Source organism: Oncorhynchus keta, chromosome 1, assembly GCF_023373465.1.
Source record: "Oncorhynchus keta strain PuntledgeMale-10-30-2019 chromosome 1, Oket_V2, whole genome shotgun sequence".
Taxonomy (NCBI): domain Eukaryota; kingdom Metazoa; phylum Chordata; class Actinopteri; order Salmoniformes; family Salmonidae; genus Oncorhynchus; species Oncorhynchus keta.
This window is the reverse complement of record NC_068421.1, coordinates 37,947,176-37,972,824: the sequence shown is the minus strand read 5'-3', so window position 1 is coordinate 37,972,824 and position 25,649 is coordinate 37,947,176. Positions and strand designations below refer to the sequence as shown.

The window sequence follows — 25,649 nt, the reverse complement described above, 5'->3', positions numbered from 1 at the left end:
GCTGCTGCTGAGCATACGACAGAACACTCCTCACGTAACTACGTTGTCTTTTGCGTGCTCCATTGCTGATGGCTCCTCCCTCACCAAACCATGTGTTGTATTGTTGTTTTCGGGAGTGGGGGAAGTTTCTATTACCAGGGATGGTTTAATAACAATGTCCCAAGTACTGATGAAAGAAATGGAGGAGGTATCGCTTTGTCACATAAAAACAGAAGATCACCCGGAAAATGGTCGGAGTTTTCTTTTGGTTGATGAACAAGAAAATCTGCAGGTAACGACGTCGGTTTGCTAGCACGCAACTAACGTTAACTGGCTAGGAAGAATGAAAACAAAGTCCACACTGGTTGGCCAAAGGGTAACATTAGCCAGCTTTCATATTTGTGTTAACAAAATTAAATATGTCACGTTGCCATCCTGTCTTGCACAAGTAACAGCCAACTACGGTGTTAGTTAGCTATCGTTAACGTTACTCGTTATGTTGACATGGGCCTCGTCGAACCTTACCTTGCTACGGTAGACAATGAACATATATTTATTGTTAAAATAATATTTAACCTTTATTTAACTCGGCAGTTAAATATCAAATTATTTTACAATGCCGGCCAAACCTTCCCATAACACAGACGACGCTGGGCCAATTGTGCGCCGCACTATGTTGTGATACAGCTCGGGATCGAACCAGGGTCTGTAGTGACGCCTCTAACACTGAGATGCAGTGCCTTAGACCGCTGCGCCACTCGGGAACCCTGGCTAGTATTTTGTATACATTTTTGTTGAAATGGTCGACACGCAGCTAACTTGATAAGAATGATCTAACTTAGCCATGTAACTTTGACTAGCTAGTCATACTTAACGTTAAAGATGGTTGTTTTCAAAAGGGCAGGAGTATTATACCTTGATGTCTGTCACATAGAGAATTAAAGAGGCCTCTAGTGACCAAAAGGCAGTTTTGGCATGGGCAGCGCCATTGAGGGCTTCCACAATTTTAAAGTAGTCAACTGGGTTGGGATTCCTATGGGTTGTAGCCTCAATTGCGCTGCCCATGCTGTCACAGACGCTATAATGGCGTAGATATGAATATTAGTCCTCTATCTATCTCTATGGTCTGTCATGACTGGCCTTGTTTCAGTTTCCTTTCAGGAAAGTCCCCAATGAATCAGGCTGTGCAAACGCCACACTCTAGCTGCTTTTAGCAACCCGGGTGTATTTACATACACGTTGCACAAAAACAGTCTGCGGGAAGCCAGAAGTTAAGTACAATTACACATTGATTTACTGTACCGGTGGGCATGATGGTTGGTCATTATGACTGGGGGGTATTTGAGACAAAATATTTAAATGATCATATTATTAAACAGACTTTCCAAACGTGGGTCTGTTGCAGACTCACTTTTTCTCTGCTTACCTCATGTCAAAGTAAAGTGGTTCCACGTTTGGAAAGTCTGTTTAGTAATACGATTCTTCAGATATTCTGTCTCAAATTCCCCCATCATAATGATCAACCATCCTGCCCACCGGCACTGTAAGTTGAAAGGGAATCGTTTTTAACTTCTGGCTTTCCGTGTACTGTTTTTGTGCAACCCAATACAATTGGGAGCAACACCCAATACAATTGGGAGCTCCAGAAAGCAGCTAGCCACACAAGTCTTGACTGAAGCTAATTAACTCCCTTGTAGGGTTGAGCCAAGCTCTCGAGAGTCCAAGGGTCTATGGCTAGCTACCCAGCCCTTGAGTTCTCAACTGAACTATCAGGACCACAGCTGGATCAATGAACTACAATCCCAACGCTTTGTTTTAACATTTAGAAACATTAATAATCCAGTGTGCAATACCGTTTTGGAAACCTATGGAACTTAACTTTCACATGTAGGAGAACAAATCTTTAGATTACGAAAGATGCACTATGCATTATGAAACGCACAGCCATCAGCACCCATCCGAGGTCCTAAACTTCCTTCCCAGTTATGCTCCATTGGGGTAGTTTGAAGCGGAAATTGGAGGGGAGGAAGTGTAGTCTTTGTTGTTTGAAGCGGAAATTTGAGGGGAGGAAGTGTAGTCTTGGTTATTTGAAGTGGAAATTGGAGGGGAGGAAGTGTAGTCTTGGTTGTTTGAAGCGGAAATTGGAGGGAGGAAGTGTAGTCTTTGTTGTTTGAAGAGGAAATTGGAGGGGGGGGAGTGTAGTCTTGGTTGTTTGAAGTGGAAATTGGAGGGGAGGAAGTGTAGCCTTGGTTGTTGGTAGCGGAAATTGGAGGGGAGGAAGTGGTCTTGTTTGGGGGTGGTGTTTTTACAAATACATCTTCATGTTTTTTGTACATAGAATAGATTGATTTTATTTTATTAGGATCTCTTTTAGTCTTCATTTGGACTAATCTTCCAAGAGTCCCTAAACATTCAAATACAATTTATAATACGATCACATTTTCACATAACACACTGTTACAAACAGATATAATACACTGACATATTGACCAGATAAATACTTTAACAGTCTGAAAAGATAGATTGATTCCTTCATCTACCATACCTTCCAATGTATTTTATTTAAATGGTTATAAAGTATTGTTTACATTTATATTCTGAAATGTTTCTGGTTTGCTCAGATAAATGATTCCATTTCTTTATTGCTCTAAATCAAAATGCTATTTTGCCGATTTCTCTTTTCTGTCTGGATAACACAGATGGTGGACAATCTATTCCTAGCATTTACTGAATGTCTGCCTCTTACCAACTGAATACTGGTGTGAATAGTTTGGCCGTTTTAAGTGGTGTACTTTGTGAAATAAAATAAGCATATTTTTTTCAATTATCTTGTTGATTTATGACCAACCAAGAGCATTGAGCATGACTACAACATAATAACCATATCTCCACCTTAAATCAATCCTTGCTGCTTTGTTCTGAGCAATCTGCTCCCTCCTAATGTAACGTTCTGATGCATTTCCCCAGACCACAGGACAGTAGTCCATCTGACTCCAAATTAATTATTGGGTTGTTTGACCACAGAACAATAGTTCACCTGACTCCCAATGAATGCTTGGGTTGTTTGCTTAAGAATCTTTCCCGGTAATTATTTAGCCATGGTTCCGATCATGCATGCAGTTTTAATTTGTTTTATTACATAGATGAATTATTTGAAACCACCATGATGATAAGCAGTTGTTTAGCTGCACCCCTAGTAGTTTGGTTTCTGCCTCTTCCTCAATTTGTACTTCCCCATACTTAATTGTACCCCATACTGTGTTGGCATACTGTGTTCCTGTCAGTTAGATTTGACTGTACTCAATTCAATGCTGCCTTCTTAAACCCATAATGCAATAATTTTGTCAAAATTATTGAATGATCCACTAAATCAAATGCTGCATTAAAATCTAAAAATAGTACACCCACAAACCTGCCATTATCCATAGCAAGGAGCCACTTGTCAGTCATGTCAACCAATGCAGTGGAATGGTTTTTGCGATAAGCATGCTGTTTCGCTGTAATCAGATGACTATTTTTCATGTACTCCCATATGTCTACTCACAATACCCTCCAATATATTACTTAGTGAAAGGAGTAGACTAATTGGTCGACTATTAGCAGGAGTAATGGGTTCTTTGCTTTCTTTCGGGATTGTACACAGTTTAGCATGCTTCCATGCATTTTCCAGTGACCAATTAAATATCTATTTCAGTGGAGCTGCAATCTGGGGAGCAGCATAGCAGTTTTTTTAAATCCATAAAATCATAACCTGTAGATTTTCCAGCGGTTAATGACTTCAATAGGTTTAACACCTCCTCTACTGACACCATTTATAGGCTAAAATAGCAGTTGATCTTGGTCATAATATGATCATCAATCCATTGGACAATAGCTTGTTTGGAAGAATGAGTGTTTCCGTTATCACTCAGTAAATTCATTTTCTTTGTAAAAGAAAATCTGCAAAATGATTGGCAACATCAGCTGGTTTTGTTATTCTTCTCCCGTCAACCTCCACACTAGATGATTAAATTATTCAAAAGCACATACACTGAGTGTTCAAAATATTAGGAACACTTACTCTTTCCATGACATCAACTGACCAGATTAATCCAGTTGAAAGCTTTGATCCCTTATTGATGTCACTTATTAAATCCACAAATTAAAGAAGGCATTTTAAGCCTTGAGACAAGACATGGTGTGCCGTTCAGAGTGTGAATTGGCAAGACACAATATTTAAGTTTCTTTGAACGGGGCATGGACGTAGGTGCCAGGCGCACCGGTTTGAGTGAGTCAAGAACTGCAACGCTGCTGGGTTTTTCACGCTCAACGGTTTCCCATGTGTATCAAGAATGGTCCACCACCCGAAGGACATCCAGCCAACTTGACACATCTTGTAGAGTCCAGGAAGGGGTGAATTTGAAATGCCTAAACTGTCCTATTAAACGTTCTGGGTGTCTTGGTATCCTAGCAAGAAACCATGTAGTTCTATCAATGCTCCGAGAAACACACCTGCTCCAAAAGGGCTCATAGAATAAAGAACCATTTGTACAAAGTGGCTGATTTTTCATCATCCCCAAACAAAAGTTAAGGTGTATAATCATAATGATACATGAGAAACCATCTTGTGTAAAGGGGAAGACCAAGAAGGCATAATCACTTTCCTTAAAATGTATCCACAATGGAAAGAAAATGCCCTTTTATTCATGTGTACGCTCCAAATTAATATGATCCTACGTTTTTTAAATTCTCATTCTCTGAACAGCATATTGTTAGAATTAGCTGAATTCCATCTGGTTATTGGGACAGACAGGAATGACATGTGGGACAAATCTAATATGAATAACTACAATCCACACGCAACCAAGGCTCTCCAGCATATAGTCTCTGATTACAACTTCATTGATTCCCGACGAGCACATATTCCTAAGGCAAAATAGTACACTTTATAGTCACAGGTGTAAATCATTCTCACAAATCTATTTCATACTACTATCTACAACCCGAGTTTCTTTAAGAAAATAGAAATTCGACATAAGAGCGTGTCTGACCACTACACTCACTACTGCCAACTTCAAATTTCAGTGTCTCGTAAAAGAGCTGATGGCTTTTTCAATGTTTCATTACTACAAAATCCTACATTCAATTTGTGATCCCCTGGACATCGAGGGGACTCCCACCTATGCTGTTAGGTCCCCCAATGTCGTGGGGGTCGGCTCCAGTATCCCTTCCATGCATCTAGATACCATCTGTGGTCACCTTTGCCATAACCGAGAGAGAGGACAGACCAGAACAACAGTTTTGGTTTAGGGCATTTCTGATTCATGAAATCCAGACAAATGATTCACTGTATGACAAATGATTACTGCTTCCAATATTCTTAACACAAATGTCGAAGACAAATATCAATGAGAATAACGACACACAGGGGAAACCATTGTTCCCCTCCCAAAATGGCTTACACTCCCCTATCATCTTGACGATCTCACTGCGGAGTTACAGGGTCAGGGAGTTTAAAGGGCCAGTCCTTAGGGAGAAATCCAGACCATCCAGCAGACCCAATCTGGTGAGATTGGTATTGACACAAGACAAAAGCAAACAAAACAAGAACAGCAATACACTTCTTCATATATCACTCGATACGCTTCTTCATATATCACTCGAGGGGGGAAAACTTAAGTCCATTTGGAGTAACTGTCAACCATTAACAAAATATCTTTATTTTAGTTGCAGGCATGTGAAGAAAATCTATTTGCATATTTCCAAAGGGGCCCCAGGGGACTAGTTATTCCCCATTTAGACACATGACTCACATCGTGATTCATGTGTCCCAAAAAAACAAGGAAATAATTGTATCCCATAAGGTAATGGTAAAATAGACTAGAGACAAGTGTCCCTCATTCAGGGGGAGCGCACTCTCTCTGTCCTTCTCGTGGTCTGAATCACACACAGGGCTATTGCTACATTCTAAACTTCTTCCTCGTTATTAATGTTTACATAGCCCATTTAAATGTCTCTGGTCTTTCTAGTGAGGGTGCTCAGGCCTCACCAGAAAGTCAGAACTGAGGTCTGAGGTCATTCAATCCCATTCAGTGAGTGTTTCTTTCCCTTTTCTTTCCCTGTACTTCAGACATTATTTAACATTACAAACATTTTGTGTACCAGGTTTACATTGGGTTTTTCAGTACATTTCTTATCAAGATCATTTACATGTGTGCAGCCAAAACTCTGACAATAGACGCGTCAGAAAATGGCCTTTGTGTGCCCTTTAAGGTGCATCCTTTCTAACCTGTGAAAAATCCACTAAAAATAAAGACCCCACACAATAAATCAGTATTAACACCACTAACAAATACACTGCTCAAAAAAATAAAGGGAACACTAAAATAACATCCTAGATCTGAATGAATGAAATATTCTTATTAAATACTTTTTTCTTTACATAGTTGAATGTGCTGACAATAACAATCACACAAAAATTATCAATGGAAATCAAATTTATCAACCCATGGAGGTCTGGATTTGGAGTCACACTCAAAATTAAAGTGGAAAACCACACTACAGGCTAATCCAACTTTGATGTAATGTCCTTAAAACAAGTCTAAATGAGGCTCAGTAGTGTGTGTGGCCTCCACATGCCTGTATGACCTCCCTACAACGCCTGGGCATGCTCCTGATGAGGTGGCGGATGGTCTCCTGAGGGATCTCCTCCCAGACCTGGACTAAATCATCCGCCAACTCCTGGACAGTCTGTGGTGCAACGTGGCGTTGGTGGATGGAGCGAGACATGATGTCCCAGATGTGCTCAATTGGATTCAGGTCTGGGGAACGGGCGGGCCAGTCCATAGCATCAATGCCTTCCTCTTGCAGGAACTGCTGACACACTCCAGCCACATGAGGTCTAGCATTGTCTTGCATTAGGAGGAACCCAGGGCCAACCGCACCAGCATATGGTCTCACAAGAAAATAAACATGCACTTAGTTTACACATGTTAATCAGTCCTAAAAAAATCGTAATCTTATTTGAGTTTACTGCGTCTTTGTCATGAAGTCTTGATAAAACCATGCATATACAGAATGCATACTTCAGACATGTCAGATGACAGTGTCCCGTTAAGCGGAGCAGCCACCTTCTAAAGTAAACAATCCCAGAGCCCCTGTTTTGTAACCTTATCTTTTTGACCTGTTGCATTGACATATGTCCCTGTAAACCCAACTAGTCAAAATATGAAACCTGTTTAACAAATATGCTAGGACCTTCAAAGAGTTGGTGCTGGCTTATCAGCTCAATATTCAGTACTAAAAACATTTGATTGGATCTACTTCAATTCTGGACACAGTTTCACATAATGGAAACAGAATATTTTTTAGATGACATTACCTTCTTGCTTAAATCATTTGTGTTACCCAAACTGTATAATTGAGTAATAATACTTTGGAAATGGTCAAAAACGTATCTTATTCAATGATTCATACCTCTGTTCCAAAAGTCCCACTGAGTCCCTTACAGCCTGTTTGAGTTCAGTGAGTACTGACGGCTATCTGTTTCACAGGAAACATCTCTAACCCAAACACCAGATGACGGCCTCTAATTTAATATCAATCCCAATGCTCAATCCCTCTGTTCATCATGTGACCTTGTATTGAAACATTATTTCTTCAAATTACTAAGACATTGCATTATTAGAGTGCTATCAGACAGCCAATCAACATTCACTTTGTTACTTTCACTAGTCTCCATATCTGTTTCCCTCGACTAGGACTCCCTTCTTCTCAATAGGAAGACCTTCTCAATCACTACTGTTAATACACTTGGATCACTCTCAATGTTCTGCTTTTCCCCCTATTGCAAGGTTTAAAACAAAACAAACATGATAACTTTCTCCATTGTTTTTAATTTTAGTCTACCATAACAATGTTACCTCTTAATATTTATTACCAATTTCTGTTGGATATTCACTTTTTGCTTCACGTGTATTAATGTTTTTTATTTATTTATTTTTTAACCTTTATTTTACATCTGGCAAGTCAGAAGGGAAGAATATTTTATTTTCAATTTTACGGACTAGGAACTTTCTGGGTTAACTGCCTGTTCAGGGCAGAACAACAGATTTGTACCCTGTCAGATCGGCATTTGAACTTGCAACCTTCTCTACTAGTCCAACGCTTAAACTCTAGGCTAACCCTGATGCATTGATACATTGTTACTTTATCAAGATTAATCATGTAATGCGCTGAGTTTATAAAATACATCTGCCAATTCAGAAGGGAAGAGATACATTTTGGAGGGAGCTTTCTTTTTTATTTCGAGACTAGAGTCTCTTTCTGGGATCAACTTTCACAATAACTGGGCTGGCACTGTCTATCAGTCCCCTATAGATGGCATGCTCTGTCCATACTAAGTCTCTACCTATCAAGTTAAACTCTAGTAACCCATGATGCATTGATACATTGTTACTTTATCAAATCTAGTATCCCATTATACTATTAATTTCTCTTAATACATTTTAGACCACATACGTACGTTTACGGGTGGTGTGCAAGTTGAATATTATTAGGCTTTTTTTCTATTGTTACTTCATCAGATCTCTAGTAAACCATTATACTCTTCATATGTTACTTTATCTCTAGTAACCCATTATACTCTTCATATGTTACTTTATCTCTAGTAACCCATTATACTCTTCATATGTTACTTTATCTCTAGTAACCCATTATACTCTTCATATGTTTATCTCTAGTAACCCATTATACTCTTCATATGTTACTTTATCTCTAGTAACCCATTATACTCTTCATATGTTACTTTATCTCTAGTAACCCATTATACTCTTCATATGTTTATCTCTAGTAACCCATTATACTCTTCATATGTTACTTTATCTCTAGTAACCCATTATACTCTTCATATGTTTATCTCTAGTAAACCATTATACTCTTCATATGTTACTTTATCTCTAGTAACCCATTATACTCTTCATATGTTACTTTATCTCTAGTAAACCATTATACTCTTCATATGTTACTTTATCTCTAGTAACCCATTATACTCTTCATATGTTACTTTATCTCTAGTAACCCATTATACTCTTCATATGTTTATCTCTAGTAAACCATTATACTCTTCATATGTTACTTTATCTCTAGTAACCCATTATACTCTTCATATGTTACTTTATCTCTAGTAACCTATTATACTCTTCATATGTTACATCTCTAGTAAACCATTATACTCTTCATATGTTACTTTATCTCTAGTAACCCATTATACTCTTCATATGTTACTTTATCTCTAGTAACCCATTATACTCTTCATATGTTACTTTATCTCTAGTAACCCATTATACTTCTTCATATGTTACTTTATCTCTAAGTTTTTACATCCACACCACCCCATGTGCACAATAGTAAACCATTATACTCTTGCATCCTATGTTACTTTATCTCTAGTAAAAAACCCCCATTATAACACCTCTTCATATGTTACTTTATCTCTAGTAAACCATTATACTCTTCATATGTTACTTTATCTCTAGTAACCCATTATACTCTTCATATGTTACTTTATCTCTAGTAAACCATTATACTCTTCATATGTTACTTTATCTCTAGTAAACCATTATACTCTTCATATGTTACTTTATCTCTAGTAAACTTTTATTACACTCTTTATGTTTTTGTTCATATGTTACTTTATCTCTAGTAACCCATTATACTCTTCATACGGCAGGTGCTGCTTCTCATTCGAATGCTGTAATTTTATCTAAACCATCAGGTGTACGCCGATCCCAGTTAAGTAACTCATGCAAAGAGTTAAAGCGCAATAATGCGTTTTATCTCCAGTACTCTGCCATGACTGTCAGTTATGTAGCTGCTCTACTGATAATCTCAGTGCGTCCTTGCTGGGATGACACAATCAGTCTACTACCGGAGAATATCAACACCAAACACATTGGTTCACTGTTCCACGGGAGCGGACAGTACACAGCATACCATAATGTTATGAATAATGGCCAAGTCTACCTCGCTCCTTATTCTACTGAACCGCTTAGGCGTAACAAACACAAGTCCAACATTTATCGGAAACTGTTAAACTACCTGTTCACTACCCTCCTGCTCTCCGGGGATGTACAACTCAATCCTGGGCCCAATATCACCGAGCCAGTGATACGCACCGGAGTGGAGAGCGGTGGAAGGCCTCGTCCACTGGTCGTCGCCGCTGTGGAGGTGGGTGAGTGCTATGGTCCTATGGTTTCTCTCGACTCACCCGGCTCCAGGATAGATTTGGACTCTTCAAACATACCAGAGTCGCTATATGCGATCCCTGACTCTGCTTCTGGTACGCAAGCTATTTTAATTAGTTCCCCTCATCCAGTGCAGGCGGGAGGGATTGTTAATTGCGCTACCGAACTGCCCCGAATCAAAACGAAACAAAACGGCCTAAACCCAGCCGTCAGAAAACATCGAAATTTTAACTTTTTTCAATGTGTCAATCACTCTCGAGTCATCTGGGACCCACGAGCTAAGCCCAAGGGACTACTAGGGGGGCACTTGAACATTCGTAGTGTCATTCCAAAAAGTGATCAAATTCAACATCTACTCACAGACTCCAACCTTGACTTTCTCTGCCTCTCAGAGACATGGCTCCATAAACACTCTCCATATTCTGCTTTGATTGTGCCTGGCTTCAATGTTTTCAGGAGAGACAGGATTGAAGTAAGAGGAGGGAGGGGGTGTGATGATTTACATTAAAGAACATATCCGATGTAAACAAATTGAGTGGTCATGTGATAATGAACTAGAATGTATCGGCCTGAACGTTACACTGTCTCCCCAAATGTCTTTTACCCTCATTGGAATGTATAGGCCACCTTCCACCAAAAGTGTGGTTTTTGATCAGTTTAATACCATGCTTAGGGAATGTGATTTTGGGAAAGAGGTCATCTTAATGGGAGATTAACATTAATTATGAAGACAAGTGTTGTAGGAAAACCCTCAAACGGATCACTAATACCTTTGACCTTACACAGCTAGTTAAAGGGCCAACCAGGGTGACTTGTTGCTCTAAAACACATATTGATTTGGTGTTCAGTAATAAACCAGAGAGAGTGACTAAATCATTCAATATGGTTACTGGGCTGTCTGATCATAATCTGACACTTATAGCCAGAAAGCTGTCTAAGAGCAGGTTTAACCTCTCTACTGTTAGAAAGCCGGATCAACTCAGAATACCTAAGAGTGAATTAAACTATTTTGAAAAAGCAATTAAGGGAATAAACTGGAATGATCTCTTGTCCTATACAGACGTGGAAGCTGATAGTCAGGTTTTTCTATCCACAATCCAGACTACAATAAATGGCTTCCTAAAGAAAATCAAATCCAAACCTGGCCAAAAGAGCACTCTTCCTTGGCTAAATGGAGAAATCTGGAAATTGATGAAAGAACGAGATTATGCTCTAAAAACAGCCCTAAAATCTAAATTAGAGCATGACAGACGTAGGTTTACCATGTTGAGAAATAAGGTGATAAAAGAAATCAGACAGGCCAAGGCAAACTTTTTTATTAACATAATTGGTGAAGCAAAGGGAAATTCTAAATTGATATGGGAGAATCTAAAAAAGTTAACAGGGAAAGACCATAGTAACACTGGAAAAAGACTAGAAATCATGGTGAATAACAATCTAACACAGGATGCAGTTGAAATAGCAACAGCCTTCAATTCCTACTTTATTGACTCTGTCAGGTTACTGACACAGAACCCCTCCACTGATTTCTTGGGCTCAGTGCTAGTGAATGACACTCAACCTGTCTTCATCATAAGGGAGGTTTCTGAGTCAAAGGTGAACAAGGTGATTAGCTCACTAAAGAACTCTAAAGCCAAAGATGTGTTTGGGATGGACTCCACCTTTCTTAAAAACTACAAAGAGTCACTCATTGGCCCCATTACTAAGGTCACCAACACATCTATTGGTCTCGGTGTGTTTCCAAGGGTATGGAAGTCGGCCATAATAACGGCCATCTTTAAATCAGGCGACCCTGCTGACGTGAGTAACTACAGGCCCATTAGTATACTACCTGTGGTGTCAAAGGTTGTTGAAAAGTGTGTAGCAGAACAACTGATTGTCCACCTCAACAACAGCCCTTTCACATTACACTCCATGCAGTTTGGCTTTAGAGCGAAACACTCCACAGAAACGGCCAACTGCTTTCTTCTGGAAAATGTGAAGTCCAAGATGGACAAAGGGGGTGCTGTTGGGGCTGTGTTTCTGGACCTAAGGAAGGCTTTTGATACTGTTAACCATGAGATTCTCATCACAAAATTGTCCAAGTTCAACTTTTCCCCTGATGCCTTGAGATGGATAAAATCATACCTTGAAGGCAGAACTCAGTGTGTCAGAGTGAGCAATGAGCTGTCGCCCACTCGTAGCTATGATGTGGGCGTGCCCCAAGGGTCAATACTGGGGCCCCTCTTGTTCAGCCTGTACATTAATGATCTGCCTTCTGTCTGTACTGGGTCTGAAGTTCAAATGTATGCAGATGATACAGTGATATATGTGCATGCAAAGAGCAAACAACAAGCTGCACAAGAACTCACTACTGTAATGGTCCAGGTTACAAAGTGGCTCAGTGACTCGTGTTTGCATCTCAATGTTAAACTGTTTGCATTTTCTTCACAAAGAGGGCAACAGATGCTACTGAGCCAGATGTCTATGTGTCAGGGGAGAAGCTCCAGGTGGTATCCGATTTTAAGTACCTTGGCATCATACTTGATTCCAACCTCTCTTTTAAAAAGCATGTGAAAAAGGTCATTCAAATAACTAAATTCAATCAAGCTAATTTCCGATTTATACGAAATTGTTTGACTACAGAGGTAGCAAAACTGTACTTCAAATCTATGATACTCCCCCACTTAACATACTGCTTGACTAGTTGGGCCCAAGCTTGCTGTACAACATTAAAACCTATTCAGTCTGTCTACAAACAGGCTCTCAAAGTGCTTGATAGGAAGCCCAATAGCCATCATCATTGTCACATCCTTAGAAAACATGAGCTCTTGAGTTGGGAAAATCTTGTGCAATACACCGACGCATGTATTGTATTCAAGATCCTTAATGGCCTGGCTCCCCCTCCACTCAATATTTTTGTTAAACAGAAAACCCAGACATATGGCAGCAGATCCACAAGGTCTGCCATGAGAGGTGACTGTATAGTTCCCCTAAGGAAAAGCACCTTTAGTAAATCTGCATTCTCTGTGAGAGCTTCCCATGTCTGGAATACACTGCCATCAGACACACATAACTGCACCACATATCACACTTTCACAAAATGCTTCAAGACATGGCTAAAGGTCAATCAGATTTGTGAACATGGTCCCTAGCTGTGTGTTGCCGCTTTCCATGTTGTCTGTAGCTTGTGAGGTATGGAAACACTTTGTTGCTTTTATGAATTTTGTCTTGCTGCTTTTTGTTCTATGTTGCTCTGTCTGTATGCTATGTCTTGCTTGTCCTATGTTGCTATGTTGCTGTGTCTATGGTGCTATTGTCTATATTGTAATTGTTTTTAATAACCTGCCCAGGGACTGCGGTTGAAAATTAGCCGGCTGGCTAAAACCGGCACTTTTACTGAAACGTTGATTAATGTGCAATGTCCCTGTAAAAATAAAATAAACTAAACTAAACTAAACACGTCCTTTACACACTCACACAACTTCAACATTCACTTAGTACTATTCCCAAACACACTCGATAATCTCCCGTATTACCCCATGTGCATCTTCAATGATTCTCTGTCGTTACTTCTTATGCACCACATGTATCTTTCACATACATATATAATAAGACCACATGCTATTAGTAATGGCTGTAGACCAGATAGACACCTCTCTTATAAATGCCTACAGACAGCTGTCAGTGGGGTTTTCCATGGTACCGTCTTCTCATAAGACTAGTGAATAGCCTTCTCCTATAAGACTATGGGTACCTTTTTATGTGTTACTCACCTTAATTAGGTTTCCATAATTTATTTGAATTTGTATACAATTTTTTTTAAATTGACTTACTGAATTTCAAGAAGATATGTCCCTCAATTGTTCACAGATGATGTCTCCCCTGTGCAGTTCACAGTAAGGGTCTGGTCTGGCTGGGTCCTTGTCCTCTTGGTCAGACAGGAATTTTCATAAAATGCGCTACCGGTTTTCCTCGCAGACCCTCACTGGAAAGCTCCACAGGCAAAATCAATCATACAGTTTGTGACACCAAATTGAAGGATATTCCATGTGATAAATTGCCAAGAAACTGAAGGTCTTGTACAGTGCAAACCGACCCTAACCAGAATAGAAAGAAGAGTGGGAGGCCCCAGTGCACAACTGGGCAAGAGGACAAGTACATTAGTGTCTAGTTTGAGAAACAGACGCCTCACAAGTCCTCAACTGGCAGCTTCATTAAATAGTATCCACAAAACACCAGTCTCAATGTCAACAGTGAAGAGGCGACTCTGGGATGCTGGCTTTCTAGTCAGTTGCAAAGAAAAAGCCATATCTCAGACTGGACAATAAAAAGAAAAGATTAAGATGGGCAAAAGAACACAGACACTGGACAGGGGAACTATGCCTAGAAGGCCAGCATCCCGAAGTCGCCTCTTCACTGTTGACATTGAGACTGGTGTTTTGTGGGTACTATTTAATTAAGCCTCTTGCTCAGTTGTTCACCGGGGCCTTCCACTCCTCTTTCTATTCTGGTTAGAGCCAGTTTGCGCTATTCTGTGAAGGGAGTAGTACACAGTGTTTTACGAGAACTTAAGTTTCTTGGCAATTTCTTGGCAGCTTCAGAAGAAAGTTATTTGTTTTTGGCCATTTTGAGCTTGTAATCGAATCCACAAATGCTGCTTGCTCCAGATACTCAACTCGTCTAAAGAAGGCCAGTTTTATTGCTTCTTTAATCAGAACAACAGTTTTCAGCTGTGTTAACATAATTGCAAAATGGTTATCTAATGATCAATTGGCCTTTTTAAAATGATGAACTTGGATTAGCTAACACAACGTGCCATTGGAACACAGGAGTGATGGTTGCTGATAATGGGCCTCTGTACGCCTATGTAGATATTCCATTTAAAAAATCTGCCATTTCCAGCTACAATGGTCATTTTAAAACATTAACCATGTCTATCTACACTGTATTTCTGATCAATTTGATGTTATTTTAATGGACAAAAAATGAGCTTTTCTTTCAAAAACATGGACATTTCTAAGTGACCCCAAACTTTTGAACGTTAGTGTATATGGTAATGTAAATGACTCAGGATAAAATAAAACAATTTACAAAAAGGGAAAGACGTAGGAGGACTCTCCGAACCAAACTTTAAATTGTATTTCCTCCCCATCCTAAATTGGTTTAGACATAATTCTTCTGCCCCCCTGGCTAAGTATAGAGAGAAATATGGTGTCTCCTATTACCCTGGAAGAAGTGGTCTTCACTGATATACAGTATCCCTTAAATAATGAAAACTACCCTCAAGGCTTATTATTGAAAAGCAATGTAACTGGGAATCAAAATGGCATGCCCATACTCCAATATTTCACAATAATGTCTTGTTATCCCCCAATGGTCCAAATGTGGAGTCCCCATACCCTTACTGATATCATGGGCAGCAAGGGTTTGAGAACATTCCAAAATGTAAAAGATAAATACACATTATCAGGCAACTCCTTTTTTTCCTATGGAATCCCTTTGGAAATCCAACTACTGAACCATCCAATGATGGGATTTATAAATAAATGATCTGGGCTCCTGAAAGGACTGATCTCTAAAATATATAGAAGCAACTTTTGGAAAGGTCATTCTGGGATAGCCATTAAAGTATGGTCCACAGATCTAATTGAATCTGGACAACCCTTTAACTGGAATAGAATATGGATAAATATGACCTTTGCATCCCGTAAACCGAACCATCAACTTATACATTTTAAGTTTGTTCACAGACTGTATTTAACGCCAAGGAAACGTTTAACGTTGAAATTGGCCCCAACTGTTCACTGTGTCCCCTACACCAGGTAAGCACATTCCTTCATATGATATGGGAGTGCCCTGCAGTTATATGCTTCTAAGGCAAAGGGAAAAATATATCTAATTTAAATATTCAATGCTTTGAATCGGTTATGTTACTTAATGATAATAGCCCCTTGAATCTCTCAATGAATCGTAGAAGATTACCGCTGGCAGGCAGCACTGCTGGTGTGGGAGGCATGGTTTCTGGTTGGGGAGGGAAGATACGGGAGGAGGGATGGGGGACTGAGGGATGCAACAGGTTGTGGTGATCATTATATGCATTTCTTTGTTTTTTTGTACCTGTAACCCCTATTCCCCGCTTCAACAGCAAAAAAGACAACTAAATAAAAGGGGGTCACAAACATTAAAATAAACTTTCCTCAACCAGGGCTCCACGCTGACCTTTTTTACAGGGAGCACGTGTGTGCCTGTTGAAAAATGCAGGAGCACACAAAGAAATTAGGAACGCAAAGACAAATATTTTAAGTACCAAGACGTTTTCTTTGTAGTAATGGTGCAAGAATGACAGGCATGGCACCTGGGCTGCGGTACAGTGAAGTAATCATTGCAACCATTTTCATCTGGGTGATGTTTTTTCTAGGTGCACTGATGGTCTTAAATTCAAATTCCAGGTCGCACAGCAAAACAATTAGTTGCATATGCGATTCAAATTGTTATACCTGTAGAGCCCTGTAAACTGCATACAGTAAGTATCTTTTGAATAAGGAAAATTATTGCTCGCTTATATGAATGTTAAGTTCCAATTACAAATGTTTCAAAAAACTGCAACGCGTGTAAGGTGTATTTGCATTTAGACAGAGGATTTGGGTATCATCGGAGCATCGGGACATTTAGACAGAGGATTTGGGTATCATCGAAGAATCGGGACATTTAGACAGAGGATTTGGGTATCATCGGAGCATCGGGACATTTAGACAGAGGATTTGGGTATCATCGAAGAATCGGGACATTTAGACAGAGGATTTGGGTATCATCGGAGCATCGGGACATTTAGACAGAGGATTTGGGTATCACCGGAGAATCGGGACATTTAGACAGGATTTGGGTATCATCGGAGCATCGGGACATTTAGACAGAGGATTTGGGTATCATCGGAGCATCGGGACATTTAGACAGAGGATTTGGGTATCATCGGAGCATCGGGACATTTAGACAGAGGATTTGGGTATCATCGAAGAATCGGGACATTTAGACAGAGGATTTGGGTATCATCGGAGCATCGGGACATTTAGACAGAGGATTTGGGTATCACCGGAGAATCGGGACATTTAGACAGGATTTGGGTATCATCGGAGCATCGGGACATTTAGACAGAGGATTTGGGTATCATCGGAGCATCGGGACATTTAGACAGAGGATTTGGGTATCATCGGAGAATCGGGACATTTAGACAGAGGATTTGGGTATCATCGGAGAATCGGGACATTTAGACAGAGGATTTGGGTATCATCGGAGAATCGGGACATTTAGACAGAGGATTTGGGTATCATCGGAGCATCGGGACATTTTTCCTCACAAGGATAAAGGGGATGTTCAATGACTCATTGTAATGAAATGCAATTTGAGTCATGAATAAGGGTAAGGTTGAGCCCTGAGACTACTTGTCAGTGTAAAGTTACCTTTGATAACATAATTGTTAGGCCAAATGCTAACGTAGGAGCCATTTTGTCCTATTTATGTGGTTGTTCTTACCCTGCTCACCATTAACACATTGGAACTAAAATATGCGCCTACGACAATTACATCTGCATGTATTCTCTCCATACCTATCTGCTTCCATACTTCCTGGTTACCTGTCTGCCTATACATGTAACCCATGACCCAAATCGATATAGTGCCCTCTAGTGTTCACATTAAGTGGAATAAAGATAGACAAACTATATCCACAACACAACAACCACATAAGTAAGCCTAAATTGCTCCTAAAGGAAAAGTAATTTGACATGTATTTGACAACATAACATCCTATAGCTAACTAACATAACTTGATCTCCCATCCTCTACACCATTAACCCAGGTCCATGATGAGGCTCAGTTCCTGGAGAGGCTGGGCTGCGGGGACATGCTGGGCGTCAAGGTCCTCTCCATCTTCGGCAACACGGGCGACGGCAAGTCCCACACCCTCAACCACATCCTGTTTGGCGCGGATACCGTATTCTACACCTCCAAGTCCCCCAGCTCCTGCACAGTGGGCGTGTGGGCCGCCTTTGACCCCGGGCTGGGCCTGGTGGCTCTGGACACAGAGGGCCTGCTGGGGGCGGCGGCCAACCAGAACCAGCGCATGCGTCTGCTTCTGAAGGTGCTGGCCGTATCGGACGTGGTGGTGTACCGCACGCGGGCCGAGAGGCTGCACAACGACATGTTCCAGTTCCTAAGCAGTGCCTCAGGGGCCTACCTGAAGCACTTCACCCCCGAGCTGCGCGCCCTCTCCAGCCGCTGTGGCATGGACGTTCCCCTCTCCTCCCTGGGGCCGGCGGTCATCGTGTTCCAGGAGACCACCCACACCCAGCTACTGGGCCATGGTATGTACAGGAGAGGCCCAGTCACTAACATGCACCACATGCAATCATATGTTTCTATACATGCGTTACACAACAATTTGCTCATGAGTTGTGTTAGACAACACATTGTGGAATGGTTAGATTATGCTGTCATGTTGTTGTTTCAGACTCATTTGCCCAAAGTAATTGCACCTTGGGGATAAATAACATTCAATAAAAAAAGTAATTGAACAACAACACGCTAACATACTATTTAAATTCAGAATCACACCCAGCCATTACACTGGGTGAGACACCCACAGATACAACTACTAAAGTGTGTGACTCAACCCATGACGTTGTCCTACTTTGTCCCCACAGAGCGAATAGATGTCCCTGGCTATGCAGACACTCAGCTCCAGAGGCGCTTCCATGACCTGGGCCTGGGTACAGAGGCCTTCAGCTCAGTGCAGTACGTGGGCACTCAGACCATCACTCCACCGACCAACTACTCTCTGCTCCTGGAGGCTGTACGCCAGCAAGTCAGGAACACTGCCACACGATCGCCCCGCCAACCGGCCATCGTCTTCAGCGCACTGCAGGTCTGTGTGTGTTTATCTTTTTGCATTGTTGCATAATTCATTTGTTTGATAGACAGGTAATGCTGGTACTAGCTAATGTTCATGGGAATTATGTGCTTGTCTGGGTAAATAGGCCTTTCCAAAACCAACCAATGAATGTTTGTTTTGTTTGTTTTGACCTCATGACCCTGCTTGGCTCCTCCCCTTCCATCCCCTGGGCCTCACCTCTCTCTCCTTCTCCTCTCCTCTCCAGGCCCTGAGTGACAGGTTCTGTGGGGAGATCTTAGACAACAAAATCCCCCTCTACTCCTTCTTCCCTGACGAATACTTCACCTGCTCTTCAGTCTGCCTCAGCTGCAAGTAAGTGACTTCCCTGCATCTGCTGCATGTATCTGCTCAGAATAACTTTATCGCATGAATCAAAACTAAATGGGGAGGGACTAACCTGCATTTGTCCAATTGAAGCTCTCGTTTTCATTGCAAACCATTTTCCATGTTTTGCTACAGTGTGCACTGATGTGTATACACCTGCTCCACGTGAGCAAGTAGTGCTAGGATATGTGTCCCTCCCAGATGGGTTGCCACAAAGGAAGCATAAAAGTCTGTTTGTCCTATGTATATCATACATATCCACGAGTTTTCATGATGTACAGCGTCTTCTTCAACTTGGGAAATTTGAGCTAGATCAGAAGCTGAATTTTCCCTAAACATACTGATTGGTGTTCATATCCAGAAATAGACATTGGTTTAACAGACTCTCACTGCTTGAGTATGAAGCCTTGTTGGTCACCGTTATAAATTATGTTATGATGCACGTCTAACATCTTGTGCCGCTAGGAGAAAAGGAGCGACGCCTTTTGGCCATCCGCCAACATGGCAGGTGATCAGAGATGTTAAGTATGTGATGGATGGATTCATTGTCCTTGTTTTCTTTCCCCTCAGTATCCGCTGTAAGAACGGGATGAACCATCTCAGAGACAGAGTCCCTCACCTGGCAGACGGACTGTGTCAGTACGCTCACCAGTACAACAACAAGGTCCTCATCTGCAAGGTAAGGCATTTCACATATGGTCTGTGATGGGACGTAAGAGAGAAAGATACATTTAGTTGGGTTGGAAGCAATATAGACTTGTTAATGTGATCTGAAAAGAAAATGGACAAGAAAGTATTCTTCTATATATGATATAAGGATGTTTGTCGTAGTAGCAAATGCATGAACCAAGGGTATGAAGCTAGCATTAATCATACGTTGTGTGCTCTCTCCCTGATCTGGTTCTACCCACACAGCGGTGCTATGAGGGTGGCAGGGAGGTTATTGTCATTCCTAAAACCTCAGCCTCCACAGACAACCCCTGGTTTGGGTTGGCAAAGTACGCCTGGTCTGGGTGAGTTGTTGAAGTAATCTGGACTCTTTGCAGACACACACACACTTACTTTTTGATGGTATTAAAGATGTCCCTTTCAACCAGCCAGTCAATGAAGTACCAGTTATTCACAGATACATAGAATCCACTCTGCCATCTAAGCCAATGCACTATATATTTCCTTCCACTCTCTCCACGGTGCACCTGCCCTGCCAGGTATGTCCTGGAGTGTGGCAGCTGTGGCATCATCTACCGCAGCCGTCAGTACTGGCTGGGCAACCAGGACCCTGAGAGCGGCGTGGTGCGGCCCGATGTCAAACACGTCTGGGAGGGGGTGAGCTGAGCCGCCTGGTCCTAAACACCCCTGATTGTACTGGCAGGAACTGCAGACAAACAGTCACTCAAGCTCAATTGAAGTGTCAGTGAGAATGTTTAGGGGCATTTGCGACTGAACTGGTTGGAATTTATATGCAAAGTGTCTGGCATATATTTAACTTTCAAAGTATGTCCGCTATCAAAGGTTAATAAAGATAATGTTACTTGCACTGGCAACAACAACACTGCACACTGTACTTCAATGGTTCATGGTCATCATCATCAATTATGAATGGATGAATACACACTGCCAACATAGATATCAAATACATTCAAAGATGACCTCCCTCTCCTTCTGACCGTTGCTCTCTCTGTCCAGTCTGAGGCCTTCCTGACAGACCACCAGAATGCGGCGCAGAGGGTGCTGGATGGGATGAACGTTGTGATCCAATCTGTGTCGGAGTACAGCACGGGCCCCACCAAGGCTGTCACGTCCTGGCTCACTGACCAGGTGGCCCCGCTCTATTGGAGACCCAACACGGACATCACCGTGAGTCATCACTCTCACAGCATGATCTAACCAGCAAACACGGCATCTCGACCAGCAACACACTCACAGGCTTTTTGAACAGATAGCAGAGCCCTAAGAGTAGCTGTTTTTATTAAGGTGATCGACCCAGTGCCCAAATACCAAAAGGACGCTGCATTAATTCTAAACCCAATATATCATCATTATAGTGAGTAAAACCAACAAATGGCTGTTTTAATTCTCAAATGTGGCACTGAACAGAGTTGTTTGGTATGGTTGTGAGTGTATAGTTTTGACTACTGGCTCTTGACATTCTAATCATTATTGTGCTCTGTGCCTGTCCCCCAGATGTGTCACTGCTGTAAGAAGCCCTTTGAGCAGGCAGAGAGGAAGCACCACTGTCGTTGGTGTGGCGAGGGCTTCTGCCAGGCCTGCTCCACCCACAGCATGCCCGTACCCGAGAGGGGCTGGGGAAGCACCCCCGTCCGGGTCTGTGATACCTGCCACCGCCAGGGAGGGACCGACACCACCAACCAGGGTCAGGATGCCAGCTAATGTTTTAGGATCAGTGTTGGGCCATGGATGTTAATGTAAAACCTGACGCTACCTCCAACTTAGTCTGATTCAGGGTCAGTTTTTAGTCAAATGTATTATTATTATTTTGTAATGAATGAATGCGACAATGAATGAGGGACGCGTTCTAAATGGTACCCAGTTCCTTTTTATACTGAACTATTGACCGAGGGCGGCCATTCTGGCTCGGACAATGCTTACTCGTCGAAGACTCACCATCTTACTTGACTTACTTGGACCCATTGGGCTCTGGCCAAAAGTAGTACACTAGCAAAGAGAATAGGGTTCAGTTTGGGAGACAACCAAGGTGTTTGATGTAAATAGTAAGTGTTCATTCATGTCTCCCTCGAAAGACTACACCTCTCAAGGGACTTCCTAGTCAAATAGAGGTTAAAATAACATGTTTTCCAGTGATCCTGATGGCTCTGTTGGTCCCTCTCCGTGTCCTGTAGTGTCTGTGGTGTCTGTGGTGGAGCCGCGGGGGATGATGGCCCGCAGGTTGACAGAGGTGGCCCAGTCTACTCTAGACATGGTCACCACTGCAGTGGACTATCCTCTGTGTGAGTACGGCTAGTGTCGTGTTTGAGAAAAGCATCACAAATAAAGCTAGTTAGTATAAATGTCTCCGTGTATTCACAAAAACACTTGGGAAAAAAACTTCACACCAGGTACCATAGACATTTTACCGCATACAGACAGAAATCCACAAGATCTAACATTTAATATTATATTCACAAGATTATAGTCTTTATCCTCTGCTCTGACTGTCAATAAACAGCTATTTATGTATCTCGCTCTCCTCCATGTTCCAGGCTTTGTGAAGGGAGTGGCCCGGCCTGACTACTGGATCCCCGACCAGCAGATCGTGCAGTGCCATAAGTGCAGAAAAGCCTTCACCCCCAGTATGTCCAAGCACCACTGCCGGGCATGTGGCCAGGGTGTCTGCAGCAGTTGCTCCTCAAAGAGCCGCCCAGTGCCCTCCCGTGGCTGGGACCACCCTGTCCGCGTCTGTGACGACTGTGCCAGCCACAAGGGCAGCCTTTGAGGTCAGGGCAGAGACCAAGGATACTGTGCTACTAGGTATCTGAAATCTAGTGAGATGCCACGGCTTATCTCTGTCTCTCTATGCACCATGAGCCACTGACCTTTTTAAGAGAAAAATACCCAATCCAGGTGACCCCTGCCCTATAGGGAAGGAAGGCACTCGAGTGTGATGTGCTGAAGAAGCACTCAAAACATGGGACTGCCTCATCTGATATAGACTGCCTAAAAACCAAGAACTTACCTAGCGGGATCAAGAACTGGACTTCTGACAACTGGAAAGCTGCAACAGTTGTAAATGACTGAGTAAACCTCCTTCAAACAACCCACTGTTTGCACTGAAAGACATTAGCCCGACAACTTTTCTGTTTGCACACAGATCTCTACTTGCAGCCGGGAAGAATCTTAATATTATTCTTACCTGTTGGGAGTGGCTGAACATTGATGAGTTAGGTTAGGTTTTAATTCGGCTGTGGGCTTGTAGTGGCCAGCCAAGCCTTTGCCTCAGACCCCACCAAGGAGTATAACAGCCCTGTAACCTGACAGAGGAGACACATGAAGTGACATCACAACATGCTCTTCCTCCCTGAATGCGATCTCGGACAGTGTGCCATGGTTTTGAGTTGATGCACAAGGCAGGAAAATGAATAAATATGTGACATGCAGACATTCCAGTTGACATTAGGGCCCCTTTTCACACCGTCTTGCTGACCCCATCCATACTGTGCTGGCTCATGTATTTTCCTTTGTCCTTTGTCCTTTGTCCTTTCCAGCATGGTTCCAGCAACTAGAGTGGATTATTAACCAGGACAGTACTGCTGGGCTTGGCTCACTAGTGTGAAAGGGGTATAGTATCTTAACAGGTGGGCACTTTTGCGATCCATTGATGTTTTGAAACAAGCACATTATTTTTAATGAATACTGAGGGTTTAGTTAGTGAAAAGGCACAAGAGGCAGTGCTGTATCATGAATAAGGTCAAAGGTAAATGGCGTTGTTTGGCCCGACGCTAGAACGGAGTCGACTTATTTGCCTGTGACTGACTATTCATGATACAGCACTGCTTTGCGCACCTTATTGTTTTTAGAAATCTGTTACCAACATATTAAAATAACAATGAATTACATATTTTCATTGACTTTATTTGATAAGTAAATTCATAAAATGACCTTATTCTACCAGGAGATATAGTGCGGACAAAAATCTGGTTATTTTGGTCATGTTGCTACAGATGCGACCTAGTCGTTAAATATTCTTGCATAGTTGCTATGCAACAGGATGGTCATCAGTTCTACTAAACAAAATGGTTGCTATGCAAGCAGGATAACTTTCGTGTCACTCGCTAGCCAACTTCAGCTCAGTCAAGTCAAACATTGAACCTGGAATGACCGTACACTAGCTACATTTTCGTTTGAGCTGTTTTCTATTGGCATATGCGTGATTTCGCCTAGCTCAGAAAAAGTTGTCTCGTCTGGTCACAGAGAAATTGAAGAGTTAAACATTGTTTCCAAGGTTGGACAGGCAGACAGCGAGGTTTATATTAACCCCGCTATACCAAAATATATGCTTGTCTGGAAGCAAGGGGAAATAATGTGCAAGTTGAGATAAAGACGAGATGATTCGGACAGCAACAGGAACATGGCATGATGGAACTGTTATCAGGCATCCAGGATCCAAACAACCAGTTTAATTATTAGCTAGTGTAATTGTTGGAAGAAATCTCAAACTGAATCGCTTGCTTATGTAAAGCACAGATTATTTGCATTTGCAGTAATATCGTCTATCATGTATCCATTGATGTGACTGTTGATGTTAGCTATTGATGTTAGCCGAATTAAAAAGGCAATTTAATTTCTCCATCAGATTTTATTCTCTTTATCGAGCACTGGATCCTGTAATACTTGCCTTCTGTATAGTCATAACCAATTGTTGTTTTATGCAATGCGTATATACTATGAGATTCTGGGTATATGACAATCTTGATATTTTTTTTTTTAAATCAGTCTTTTGTGAATTTTAATTACCTGATCCCACTGGGCACTGGTTGAATCAACGTCATTTGTCAACCTATTGTGACGTGGAATGTATGTGGAAAACACATTTGGATTTCCAAAAAGTCATCAACCAGTACTGTTCATCTCATTACAACCAGCATAGTAAACATTGAAATTAGGGTTAAACTTAAATACAATTACTTAACCTGACTAACAGGTTGTTACATCAATTGAATTACAACATAATCATCAGAAATATGTTTATGTTGAAAGTGCGTTGAAAATTCCACATCCTGTATTCCATATACAGTATATGTTTTGTGGTTGAAATTAAGTAGAATTTCATATTTGATTAGATGTTTTATTTTTTTTATTTTTATCTTGTTTAAATGTTGATATTAAAATGGTATATTTGAATCAACGTCATTATGTCAATGTCATCCTATCAACCTAAATAAAGAGGTATGTTGAAATACAATTCAACCCGTGTGTGACCAGTTTTCTTCTCACAATAACGTACAGTGCCTTGCTAAAGTATTCACACCCCTTGGTGTTTTTCCTATTTTGTTGCATTACAACCTGTAATTTAAATGGATTTTTATTTGGATTTGATGTAATGGAGAGACACAAAATAGTCAATTGTTGAAGTGAAATGAACTTGTTTCAAAAAATAGAAAAACTGAAAACTTTGCTAAGAAGCCCCTAAATAAGATCTGGTGCAACCAACTACCTTCAGAAGTCTCATAATTAGT

General features: G+C 41.3%; 1 protein-coding gene across 2 annotated transcripts; it reads left to right on the top strand.

The window, feature by feature from the left end:
- The first annotated feature begins 87 nt into the window (after positions 1–87).
- LOC118384503 (zinc finger FYVE domain-containing protein 1-like) lies at positions 88–25,375 on the top strand. Of its 2 annotated transcripts, none has more exons than XM_035771109.1 (11): positions 88–271; positions 18,040–18,544; positions 18,884–19,104; positions 19,337–19,443; positions 20,026–20,134; positions 20,371–20,468; positions 20,664–20,781; positions 21,142–21,312; positions 21,640–21,829; positions 22,326–22,424; positions 22,677–25,375. In XM_035771109.1, exons 1-11 carry the CDS (start codon positions 155–157, stop codon positions 22,907–22,909), a joined length of 1,968 nt encoding a protein of 655 aa, XP_035627002.1. In that variant the 5' UTR covers positions 88–154; the 3' UTR covers positions 22,910–25,375. The 2 variants fall into 2 exon arrangements, with proteins under 2 accessions (XP_035627002.1, XP_035626993.1); XM_035771100.1 differs by having other exon boundaries at positions 22,317–22,424.
- The last annotated feature ends 274 nt before the right edge of the window (positions 25,376–25,649 follow it).

Coding starts and splice junctions, on each gene's coding strand:
- LOC118384503 (XM_035771100.1), top strand. CDS start 155: ATGTCCCAAGTACTGATGAAAGAAATGGAGGAGGTATCGCTTTGTCAC. Junction 18,545..18,883: donor CACCCAGCTACTGGGCCATG/GTATGTACAGGA, acceptor TTGTCCCCACAG/AGCGAATAGATGTCCCTGGC. Junction 19,105..19,336: donor TCGTCTTCAGCGCACTGCAG/GTCTGTGTGTGT, acceptor TCTCCTCTCCAG/GCCCTGAGTGACAGGTTCTG.